At 38.1% G+C, this 12,894-nt stretch overlaps 1 protein-coding gene across 4 annotated transcripts in view; it reads left to right on the forward strand.

Annotated features, from left to right (window-relative positions):
• Positions 1-10,425, forward strand: part of cadm4 (cell adhesion molecule 4) — a 160,164-nt gene extending 149,739 nt beyond the window's left edge. For 2 of the 4 annotated variants that reach the window (XM_017415580.3, XM_017415579.3), the window contains exons 7-9: positions 2,657-2,767; positions 7,092-7,220; positions 8,474-10,425. In XM_017415580.3, coding sequence (XP_017271069.1) covers positions 2,657-2,767; positions 7,092-7,220; positions 8,474-8,583 — 350 coding nt within the window. In that variant the 3' untranslated portion in view covers positions 8,584-10,425. Of the gene's footprint in view, positions 1-2,656; positions 2,768-7,091; positions 7,221-8,225; positions 8,305-8,473 lie in introns of all 4 variants that reach the window. The other 2 variants (XM_037980168.1, XM_017415582.3) reach the window with 2 other exon arrangements.
• Positions 10,426-12,894: the final 2,469 nt, after the last annotated feature.

Here is a 12,894-nt window from a genome sequence, read left to right on the forward strand (position 1 = left end):
TCGCAACAATTGTCAAGGAGAAATTGAATTTTTCATCTGGATACACAGAGGTGCATGTGCATGTGACCTGAATGTTGCTGATTGTCTGGTGAAAGCTCACAGGGCTTCCTTCGGTAGCTGAACTGAGCTGCTGCACTCAGATGAATCACCAAGCCAATAAAACCAATTAGGATTGAATCACAGAGTGTTGGAGAATGGAAGAGAAAGACAAGAAGCGAGAGCCCTAAACAAAAAAAAAAGAAAAACTTTTGACTTAATATGTAGTACACCAACTATGTGGGTGCTTTTGTGCGTATTTTAGCAAAATATTATAAAGAAGTGAGCAGAAGAAAGAAAAGGAGAGGGAGGGACTATTAATTCTATTCCGTTTCTCTGGAAACAAAGTGAAATGACAAAAAGATGAAAGGATAGGTAGTGAGACAGAGAGGGATATTGGGTGACCAGGGATTAGTCCTTGTCTTCTTGACTCTTGTAATGAGCTGTCAAGATGATTGGAATGGAAAATACAGACCTCCGTTTAATGAAGTGAGACTTTTAAAAGAGCACAGAATGAGAGGAGAGAGTAAAAAAAGGTTGGAGGCTAGTGACAGAAGGAGCCAGGCTGAGATAACTCCAAGTCAATTTTGTCTTTAGTTCTGTTTTCCTCCACACATGACAACACACCTGATGTCTGGGTAAATTCTGAATAAGCTTTCAGCCCAACAGCCTTGGCCTTCATGCCTTCAACAATAGAACCTTCTACCAGTATCTAACACTCAGCGCTCTGATAGGCAACTGAATAGACGAGCGGTGCTTTGGGCAAGGCCCCTATAATAATGAAAGCTGAACATGAAAGAATCCAAAATGGTGATGCAGTATCCTCAGGCGCTCCACTGCAAGAATGAGATACAAGTAGTAACGTCATTATCATCTGTCCCTCGAAATAACGTGGGCCGTGTGGCTGATTGGCAGGCGTAGAGTGTTAATGAATAACAATATGATTTTTAAAAAAAGGGACGCTATCGCCCAGAGAACGACAGCTATATGGTATTCTCTTTAATTAAGCTGAAGAGAAGCAGTGAGAGAACATTGCCAAATGAGGAAAGAAACTAGAGAGCAGCAGCTGAGGCATCCAGACGAAAGGTAGTGAGGTGAAAATGCTAGAGGGACTAGATTATGGTTGATGAGGACAAAGATATAAAGTAAAAGATGTTTTAATAAAGTTTCCGAGAACATATATTTTATGTAAGCCATTTAATATTTTGCTGTTAGATAGAGCGTCAACCCCAGCTATTCTAATCTGAAGCCCAAAGGCTCAAATGCACAGACAAACATGAAGCACAAAATCTATAACTGTATAAAGGATACATTCAATTTGGTCATTTCTGAGTAACTCCTAATCTGCTCCATTTGGGCCTCTCTCTACCTCTTAGTTTGTCTTCACTCTTTGTCTTATAGACAAAATGCACCACGCGCATTTCTCTCAGAGACCGATGCTGGCCTTGAAGAAAGGAAAAAAACGAAAGAGCAGGAGGGGGAAGTATAGTGCTGACATAAGAAGAGTGCAAAAAGAGATTGATGATCTCAGGGCCAGTGGGAGAAATAGGGAGAAGAGACAGAGGAATACTTACCAATAAATTACTTCTGAGCTGAAAGGGCAGTGTGCGTTTGTGTGCATGTGTGTTTGCGTGTAGTGGGGGGAAATTATGCATTTCTGTCTAAGGGTGCGTGCTCTGAGACAGTGTTTATGTGTGCACAAGACTACATTTGGCTGTGAGTTAAAGCAACTTGTTTGAGTGCTGCAGATTTTGAAAATGTGATCTTTGCATGTTGTATCTTTTTTCTTTAGTTTGTTTGATGAAGTGGTATTTTTGTCTGAAGGTGCTGATATTTCTCACAAACACACACACACACACACACATTCTCACCCACACATCCATTTCTCCCTTAGTTCTTGTCAGACATTATTTTTCGTTTAACAGCAATATGAACTTGTCTCTTCCTACCTCTCGACTCACCATTGTGTTTTTGCCATTGATTTGGAGAATGTGTCAAGATCCGAGCTATTGTTCAGCATTGAATGAGACACTTCCCTGCATGGCACAGCTCCTCTGAGGATGCATCTGTCACAGAATTTCTCTGCTGCTGCTGCACCACAGGAAATGTCTCAGTGATCAAGAGTGTAGCCCAGTTTATTCCAATTGTCTTGAAGATGAATGTCACTTTGCTAGGTTGTCGAATCATCATCAGCCCCTGTTTTATGGCATGTATTTCCACTGTAAACTTGAACCCAATCAGCTCATACAGCATCAAACTTCTGCAGGATCAAAAGCAATTTCATATGAAGATGCAGCTGATAATTGGTACATTATGAATAAGCTGGTAGAGCAACATAATAAATATGGAAGACACGTGTTTTCCATCTAGCTTGTGCATTTTGTTTTTTTTGGCTCCCTTTCAAAACTCATCAGAATTGCCTTTCAGACTCCATTCCAGTGACAGAAGAGCATCCATTAACTCAATTAATACTCACCGGTGGTAAAGCACATGTCATGTTTTATATGCTGTGTTAACTATACTGTAAAACCCTGCAACGCATGTGTTTAAATGTTCCTGCATGCTGTAGATAATAGAATTTGTGTATGTGTGTGCCATCCCATCCTCTGTCTGTCTGTAGAAAATGTGTCAGTCCCTACCACGGTCCCTACCACTACTCCCACCCAACCAATCACCTCCCATCCTACTACCTCAATCCTCCTGTCACCCGGCTATGCTCCGAAGCCAAAAGGTAATGCACACACACCTTTTTCATTTGTGAGAATGCTAAGAGATAGCAATGACCTGCAAGAGGAAGATCATGCGTGGATTGGCCTTTCTTTTCGTGCCCCAGAAAATTACATTTTCTTTTAACTATATGCTGCTGTTTTTACTAGTCTGCAGCCCTGTCTCAAAAATTGTAATGCAGATTAAAATGAACAGAGGAGGTAAATGAGAGAGAAGTAAAGTTCATTACTCTGTAAACGACTGTGCTAGAAAATAGTTAATTTAGCTACATTTAATGATGTTCAACAAAAAATGCAAAGACTTTTGATGATTTTTATCATCTGTGGTGCATAATATAACAAAAAAAATAAAGAAACTTATAAAAAGGACTAAAGACACTGAATTTGGAAGTGCTGCTAGGTCTTGCTCTTTAGATGCTTCAGGTACATGGACATCTTTCAGCTGCAGGTAAAGCAAAAAAAAAACAAACAAAAAAAAACAAACAAACAAAAAAAACAACGGTACTCTATGGAGTTTGTGTGGGGAAACAATTGAATAGGTTTATTTGAAATGGCAAAGAAAGTTGCGTTTGTTTTTCTTTTTTCTTTTTTTTTTATTAAAACTGTGTTCACATTGTTTCTTTTAAAGTTAGGGAAAATGGTACCCAAACAGCCATTTTTTTTTACAGAAAACTAGAAGTCATTTCTTAATTTACAGAAAATTCTCTTAGTGAAGACACTTATTTTTCCATCTACCAATATAATACAATATAAACTCTACCAAAACGAATAAAAACTATATGCAGTTGTAATGAGATCCCATAAGGCTGTTAGTTTCTCTGGATACGAGTTTATTTATTATATACACTAAGATGAAATCCAAATTTCAACTTTTTCCTTCCAAAGTTGTGAACACTGGAGCGTCCTTCTAAGGACATGAACCATGTTTATGTAATTCATAAGTCAAAAAACATATAAGCCATCTGATAAGAGGTTCAAATTTTGTACTAAACACAAACAAACAAGCCTTTTTTAAAAAACACATTATTTTGTGTTTTAAGGCAGCAAAGTCATAAACGTTCCCCAACCTTAAAATTTCTTATAACTGTATAATTTTAGGCTAAACATAGACTTTATAATCGTGTAGACTTCAAGAACTGTGTATTTAATTTGAAATAGACTTTTCAAGGTTTAATTAACTGCATACTTTGTTGGCTGTTACGCTTAGTAGCTCATGATTAAGCACATATTGATTCTATTACTGCTTCCAGATAGAAATAAATGGAAATATTTAAATTTGAACAAAAATACTCCTTAAAATGTCTCATCAGACATTATTCTTTCTAAAAATGTTAATCACACAAAGTGCAATTCAACAATTAATTTTAATTGCAAGATTATTTTTAAAGGAGACACTTGGCCAGCTTTATAAGCCAGTTTCTTGAAAAGAAAAGAAAAGAAAAGCAAACGTAGAAAAAAGCAGTGGTAAGAAGCTGTAACAAGACACTTCTTTGTTTTCTCTTGATCCCACTGTTGCAGGCCATAGCTTCTCTTACATTCAGTTTCTCTCCTCATCTTCTCCTGCTCTGCTTTGGTGTCTCCACCAGTTTGATGGCTCTCAGATGCCCGACTCTCTCTATCATATCAGCCTACACAAACACATACACCCTCTGTTTGTATGCTGCAACCTACCTTGGCCCTACATTTACATGAGCATTTCCATTTGCTTGCATATGCACCATGTGCAACCACCTCTTTGTTTTTTTGTTTTTTTAACTGGCTGTTTGATATCTCCCCACACACACCATACACACACACGCACACACCTCAAACACATCGCCCAGTCAGCGTTTGTGTTTGTGAGTGTGTGGTCTTAGCTGGGTGTCTTGGCTTCTGGTGGGTACTGTTAATGAATCTGCATGAAAGGCTTACAGACTGACATTGGCCTCTGGAGTGCTCAGATGGTGCTACAGAAATGTATTTATCTACACACACACACTTCATAAACACAGAATTATAATAGGAAAGAAGGGCAGATCAGGGATCCAGGTGGTTGTCTGACCACATTTTTCCAGAAAAGTGCTATGCTGCAGGTATAAGAAAATTTGCAACTATTACTATGTATGAGTAACTAAAATGCCTCTTTTCACTTCTTTTTTTGAATCTAAAAAATCTATTTATCTCACATATGCACTCCCTGAAAGACATGCTCACTGTAATCTCATCTTTCTTTTCTCACCTTCCACTTATCTGTCTTTTTCTTTTACCTAAAAGCATTCCTCTTGTTCCTTTGTTGCCTCTGTGGCAGGCAGAGGTTGTTCAGCTGCTGGGCATGTGAGGAGTTGCTGGGAAGAGTCTTAAGAAAAGCTGCAGCGTGAACACTTTGGTGGATGTTTAGTCAATGTTGATGTATGATCCATGGGGCTCCTCAGAGAAACAACACAATTTTTAATACTGTCAGTCATTTCCCGTGGAGCTTTGGGCTGCAGGAGATTAAGAACAGGTTGGCACGAGGGAAACGCGGTGCACTTTAGCTCTTCGTTTTCTTCTCCTGTGAAATATTGCTTTGGCCAATTGCTCTGTCTTAATTCATTTCAATCCCATGCGTCATGTAACTGCAGATGCATTCATTTCAATAATACACACATCTGTCAATTCGTGATCATGCACTTAATCAGTTTGTCACAGGGCTTTGTGAGAGCACAAGAAATACATACGCAAGAATGAACTCTTTTCTTCAGCTGCTAATTCTTCCTCTTTTTCCTCTTCTTCTTCCATCAATCTCTCCTTCTTCCTTGATCTGTAAGTGTTAGCTCTTTATTAAAGATTCATGTTTTAATTCTATCCTATATGAAGGTCCCAGAGCTGAATCAATAACTCCACGTCCTTGCCTTCTATTGGGTTTACCAGCCCCTACTCAACAACAGCCCATCAAAGAGCTTTTGTTACTGTCAGTGACCCAGTTGCTCTTTGAGTCCAGAGTCAAAAGATATGTATTTTTCAGCACACATTCATACTTAAACAGCCATTTTTTTTTTCTTTAAAAAAGATACTTTTGTTGTTGCCAGACAATCGTGGTTGCTGAAAATGTACATTCACATAAAGCTAATGTGCCTGCACTCAAGCATGTCTTCCTTTTTTTTCTCTTGCTAACAAGTTCTGAACATCACAAGATTTCAGGGATCAGTTCTCTTTCAGTAGATTAACTGAGTGTTGTATCTCATTAATTTTAAGATGTTACCTGTTATCACTTCCATAGAAACTACCAAAAGATAAAACTTTCTTGAAAAAGGGAGTTAACTCTGACCAGTTTTAAGAGTTAAACACGAATATCGTGTGAAACCCATAAGAAACACATTAAAAGAGACAAGTAAAAAGTCCTTAATATAGTTTCCTAATCAAATATTTTTGTTGACAAAACCTAACTGAACAGCAACTAAAAACAGAAAGTGCAGCATAGAAATAAAGTTCAATAACATTGGAAAATCTTGTGGGTGAACCATAAATCTGAAAATATGTTCTTAATTTGAGCATCACAAAGGTATGTACTGAAACTAAAAATAAATGTAAGAATCTCATTCCAACTACAGACCTTTAGGTAATACTGACATACCTTATCTCCCATGGGTGGATGAGGTTTTTCTTTGCTATATCTATGGGATTGATAATAAGTAATAAAGTCTTACTTTCACTAGGTGTATTTGAATCAAGTTCTGTTTAATTATTGGCTTTTGTTTTGTTAAGTAGAGTCTAAAGTTGGTAAAATGTGCATTGTTCATGAATAAATCTTACCCACTGTTGCAAACTTAAGCCACAAATTGTCACATAATTTAACTAACTTCTTTTCAGGCTGTTTGTCTTGTTTCATTGCTGTGTGTGTGTGGATGTGTGTGTGTGTGTGTTTCTGAAGTTGGCACAAAAAAAAAACAAAATCAAGTTTTCTTCATTTAAAATCTATTGTGCTCCTGTCAGGAGCTTGGACTGAGTTTCTGTCTTTGTTTCTTTATTCACTCTCCTCATTTCTCAACCCGTTTCTCACCCATTCAGACTGTCTGGCATTTTGTTCAGTTGGGGGTGATGAAAGGTGATAATACAAGTTAGGTGGAAGATATCGAATTCTCTTTTCTCACATCTTGCTCCGAGTATCTTCTCCCATGCTGGTGCTTCAGTGTGCCTTCTTTGTCTCCCCTTTATCACTCCCGCTTTCATTTTTGATCAATCGGTTTCTTTGTCTCAATTTCTTTTCTTGAAATTTTTCCCATATTTTATCTGCAAAATCTAGTGATGCACACTAATTGTCTTGTTTTTTTTGTTTGTTTTTTTGTTGTTGTTTTTTTTTTTTCTTCTCAGATCCTGGTGCAGTGGTAGAGACTCACAGTGCAGTACCGTATGCAGTGATAGGTGGAGTTCTGGCCCTTCTGGTTTTCACCGTCATCTGTGTCCTCATTGTCACCATCTGGTGCTCTGTCCGGCAGAAAGGTAATGCACAGATATGCCCTTAAATCTTAACACCAATAGAGAAAAAAAATTCACAAAATGTTCTCTCACAAGCAGAAAATTGGTAGTTGGTTTATCATTCTCAATGTTGCCATAAGTACAGAGGTACAGTTTTTAATTATTTACTTTTTTGGCATAGTTTGCATGGGAAAAGCCATTTGTGGCCAGTTACATCCAGATTCTTTGTAAATAATCTTTTAAACTAAGGTGTAAAATTGTCAGCACAAAGCAGGATTGGATAGGATGTTCCTCTCTGGCAAGGCGCTGTCTGTAATAAATGATCTTGGCCAGGATAATCGAAGAGAAAGGGTGGGATGGAAAAGGTAGGTGTGGTCCCAGTGTTTTATGACTATATGTTAGTGTATCAAGACTCCAAAGAATCCTCCCCCTGTTTCCTATCCTTTTAAGTGCCCTCCTTACTGGCAGTGTTACACGACGTGCAGCAGCTGCCAATAAATGATCTGGGAATAGTGTAGCAGGCTGCAGCCAGGATAAGTCACCCTATGGCTGGACAAGCTGTCTGTCAACATTCAGCATGGCTTGACTGCCAATCAGCACAGACACAGGACCATTACAACCAATCAATGTTGAGACAGGGCCATTAGGGGTTTGTTTTTGGTCCATTGTGACTGTCAGCTAGCCATTCAACCTCTGTGGTAAGAAAAATGAGCTTGTCAGTTACTTCTAGACTGAAAAGGACTCTGTCAGGAAGATGAGTCACACAGTTCTTATTTTATATAAAATATACCACACAGACCTATTTACAATATGGATTCCAGGGTTGTTATGTTAAGTTTTATTGGTTTTCTGGGTGATTCAGTCTTACAATTGTTCACTTGCGCTTAACATTACCTCCACTCTTTTCTGCCAATTTCTCTTCCCTCCCTGTCTTTTACTCTCTTCAATTCTCCTTTTTCTATTACCTTCATCTCTTATGACTCTTCTATTCATGCATCCATCTGCCACCTCTAATTTTCTGCCCTGTAGGCTCATACCGTACACAAGAGCCTATTCTTGCCTGGTATTGACCTAACAGTCAGTTAACTAATGGATTAATCGGTCATAGGTATGGAAGACTATAATATTAGCGCTGATTGCTGTGACAATGCTGCATGGCGCTGCAATGATCATGACGCTTTGCCACCTAACCTTCCCCCTACAATCTCCCTCTTGTCTCTCTCCCCTCTTTCTCTCTCTCTCTCTTCTCTGCTCTTTTTCTCGCTCTTTTCATCCAGGTTCCTATCTTACCCATGAGGCCAGCGGGTTGGATGAACATGGCGAGGTGCAGGAGGCTTTCCTCAATGGGAACGATGCCAGCCAGGGCAAGAAGGAGTACCTACTGTAGCCCTTCTCTTTCCCTAATCCCTTCTCTTCTGACCTCATATCCCTACCCTGTCCTCTCCCCATCTCCTACCTTGTATACAATATACACACACACACAAACACTTCTATACAATGCGCCATAATAGGCGGCCTTCTGAAAGCGACTGTATACAGATACTGCACACAGCCAATCCATCACACACCATTCCACTCCATATCCTCCATACACACTTACACAACCCAAGAGAGACAGAGAGCCTCGAGGCCCCGCAGACATTAACGACTGTGCCATATACAGTACTGTAAGTCGAAAACACTGGGGAAGTAGAGACAGTGTGAGAGAGCGGCAACAGAATGAAGTGAATGTAGACAAAAGCAAAATGATGCCATAATTATTTTGATCGAGGAGAGAAGAGGGCAACACAATGAAAAGCGGCACTCTGCCTGTGCTGCCGCCAAAGTGGAAGGGGAATTAGAGGCAGATGACTGCTATAATTCCCCGCCTGGAGAACAGAAGAATCCATTTCACATAGCTCAATCTTTAACTGAAGGAGACAGTAGGAGCACTGTGCGAGGAGGGAGGCGGGACTAAGGGGAAAAAGCTGGACAGGAACTATTTGGAGCTCAATAGTAAAACGCTGAAATTTTTCAAATTGCCAAAGTATATTGTCTTGAGAGCGCAACTTGTATATAATTCCCAACAGTTTGCAAAACCAGAACCAATAGAAGTAGCCATACTTTAAGAACAAGCTAAATTTTATCTTTTGCCATCAGTCTTGGGTAGTCTACCATTTAGTTTACGGTAAAAGGAAAACCAGCTTTAAGTGATATTTTTCCCCTCTCACTACAAGAGTAAAGAATAATGTGTCTCTCTGTTATTCTAAAATGCTGTCAACATCCTCCATCCTCTCTTTACACCTGTTACTCCCACCACCACCACCACCACCTTTTATCAGTTTTTCTCTATTTCTGTCCCCCTCTATCGTTGCCCCTTATGTTGGCACCTATAAATGAAAGCATTAGCATTGGGCTGCTTTCCTGAGGAAGAAGAAAGGAATATGACATGCTAAGATATTTAAAAGAAGCTTAATTGTTTTAGAATGTCATTAAGAGGATCAAAAGGTTTAAACGTCCCTAATAAGAATAGGAGGAGCAAAAGGAGCAAATGAACGAACAAAACAAATGGATGTTTTTTCTGAATGCCACCACTCATATGCAGCTTCACGCACACATTTATACATACAGTAAACATGTTGACAGAACAAATATACATATCTCTGAATTTTTTTGTTTGTATAAAAGAGACCAGTGAAAAATTAAATTAAACTTTTAAGAAATAAGAAAACTGTTTACTATTGAAATGCATTATGAAGCAACTATACTAACACAGAATATTAGCCTATAGAGGTGCAAAGCCGAACAAACAACTGTCCAGTGATCTTTAAAGAAAACAAAAAAAAAACGGATAAAAAAATCATCTGTCTTTATGAAAAACCACAGGTCTTATTGTTTTTTAAAAATTATTGTTATTATTTGAACAATTCTGATTGTTGTTACTGTTATTATTATTATTATTGCCGTTGTTATTATTATAATTGTAAATGTTAAAGAAATGTACACTTCCCATGGTTTGTTTTTTGGTTTTACTATAGAAAAATATGCTGTTAATTTTCACTCTTTTCCTCTTACCTTTGCTCTCTTTGCCAGTATTTCTCTCTTTGTCTCCTGTGCCTAGTTGTCTCTTCTCCTGTCTTACACTCTTGTTTATTTTAGAGTCCATGTGTCACTGTTGATATATAGCTAACTATTTCTTTATAGGGGAAAGATACAAAGCACGACAAAATAAAAAAGAACCCAAAAATAACTTCATAAGACTGTTTTTTTATGTGTGTACTGTGTAATCAGCAGGTTCGGTTTTTGATCATTTCTAAGTAAACAGATGATAGAGCATATGATTATATCGATGGGGAATGGTAGAATTAAAGGTGAGAAGATAAAGGTGATGGAGCCAGCTAAAACTGGCAGCTCATGCAAAATACACAAAACAGGGCATTCTGAGGTTAGGTTAATGAATCACACGAACAGATAGCGGGGAAGAAAGGGTGACAGGAGGGTTAAGTCAGATGCACACAGAAAAATATGACTCTGCCATTAACTTCCACACAATCAATACCCGATTCTGTCGAGGAGCACTCAACATGTCCATCTGTGTGCAAGGCTAGATTTGAAAGCCGCTGGAGGTCACAAGGTGGTAGATCGATGTGTTTCTCTTCCATCGATGGTGAAGCTCCGCAGTCGCCTGTCATAAAGACAGATTGTCAAACAGCAATCAAAGTAATGGACTCGCCAAAGCGCCACCAGTTGACACTCCTGACAGCAAACAATTCAGTCGAAACTAGACATATCTTCAGTTTATGATGACGCAGAGGTGGCTCTGGTAGCTCCGGCTATCAGACTCACTGTGGTCGATGAGTAATAAAACTGAGAATATTGTTCCTTTTGAATGTCTTCAAAACAGAAGAGCATGTCCTTTGAATGAAGGTCTTCATAGTTGTTTTTTTTTGTTTTGTTTTTTTCTTGTTGAATTGAGAGCACTCACTTTTCTGTCTTTGGTTGTTCCTTATGTCTTCTCACAAAAAAAAAAAAAAGCTTTTTGCATTTAGTTTATAGTAAAGAAAAATTTCTAAACTGACTGGAGAAATCTAATCGCCGATACAGTCGAGAACGCACACCAGTGAAAGCCATGTGCATTTCAGTTTAAACTCTTCTTGACTTTTGGCTGTTGTACCTATTATTTGTCTTTCCCCGATGTTTCTTTCAGGTAAGGTCAAAGCATAATAATGACACAAAGAAGGACTTGTCCCAATAACAATTTGACTGCCACTGTAAGTGACAGTCAAATTCATAAACATGACTAAGGGACAAGAAAATTATAGGAAAAGCTAGACAACAATGATCTTTTTAAAATTTATGCCATCAAGTGAATTATATCTGAACCATAATGGCATAAAGCAGGTGTATGAATCACACTTTTTCTTTCTTTTTTATGTCAGTTTCACCAATTAATGACTTGGAATGAGGTCACATCTAAGAACTTCCATGTAATAAACCATTTATTACTTCATATTTCATTTCTACGAGTTGCTGTAAATTTCTCTAAACTCTGTCCAAACCCAAACTTTTTGTTTGTTTATTTTTGGCTTTGATATGGTAGATTAAACTGTTTTATCCATCTGGAAATGCAACCTGAATGCAGCTTCTGTTCTTTGGTCTTGTCAAAGATTTGTGTGTACAGAGTGATGGTGAAACATGAGGCATTGATTGAGGTGGCGAGTGTGTCTTGATCTTGCATAATCAGGAAGGAGGGTGCTTTCAGGCAGACAGAACAACTGAATGGACACCTGAACCACAAAAGCAAAATATTTTTTTTTGTGTTTGTTTGCTTGTTTATGTGTTTTTTCCTGTCCAGCTTTACCAGATTGCTCTATCATTACTGAGTTCAAGTCGGGGCTTTTTGTAGGGACTGAAACCATACCATCTTTATGTATACTTTTTTTAGCTACATAAAAATGAAATAGAGAACAAAAACAGTCTTGACAATAGGGAAAATCTTTTCATTATGGACACAAGCAGTAGGCTATACAGCGCTGGAAATAATTAGGTAATTATAAAAACTGACAATTTTAAACCTTTGAGACAAAAGGCAATAACTGTGACAAACTGTATACAGTATGTTGACTTTTATGTCCATGTTCTATGCAGAAAGAAATTTCTTTTTTTTCCCATCAGTGGCTTCCTAACACCAGTATGGTACAAGATTAAGAATCCAATTATTGTGAGCAAGACTTTCTTCTTTTTATTTCAACAAAGCATCACATTGTATTCACACTTAAAATCAAAACACCCATGAATATTGTGTCATAACCAGGTTAATTATGCTCCAACTACAATGGCAGATTATATCTTGACCGCTGTGTTATTAGTGTATGTTTAATTAAATGCTGTCACACATATGTATCTACATTACTGATGGTTAGCTTAGCGGAGATTTAAAACAAGCTCAAAATAAGACCATGGGAAGTGCAGTCAAAGAAAGCAGACATCTATGATCAGGATAGCACTTATCATCTAGAGACTTCATTTTCTCGCTGACATTTGGTGTGGGACCTAATAATTAACTGGCCTTTTCATTTGCAAGTAAGATGTAATGTGTGTAGGCATGGTGTTGTTGATTAGATAGAAATCCAATAACAAACAGCAATAGTTCTATAATTAACTGCTCAGCAAGTTGTTTGATATTGCATGTACACATAAAAACAGAGAACTTCTTAAC

The sequence above is a fragment of the Kryptolebias marmoratus genome, linkage group LG16 (genome assembly GCF_001649575.2).
Source record: "Kryptolebias marmoratus isolate JLee-2015 linkage group LG16, ASM164957v2, whole genome shotgun sequence".
NCBI lineage: Eukaryota > Metazoa > Chordata > Actinopteri > Cyprinodontiformes > Rivulidae > Kryptolebias > Kryptolebias marmoratus.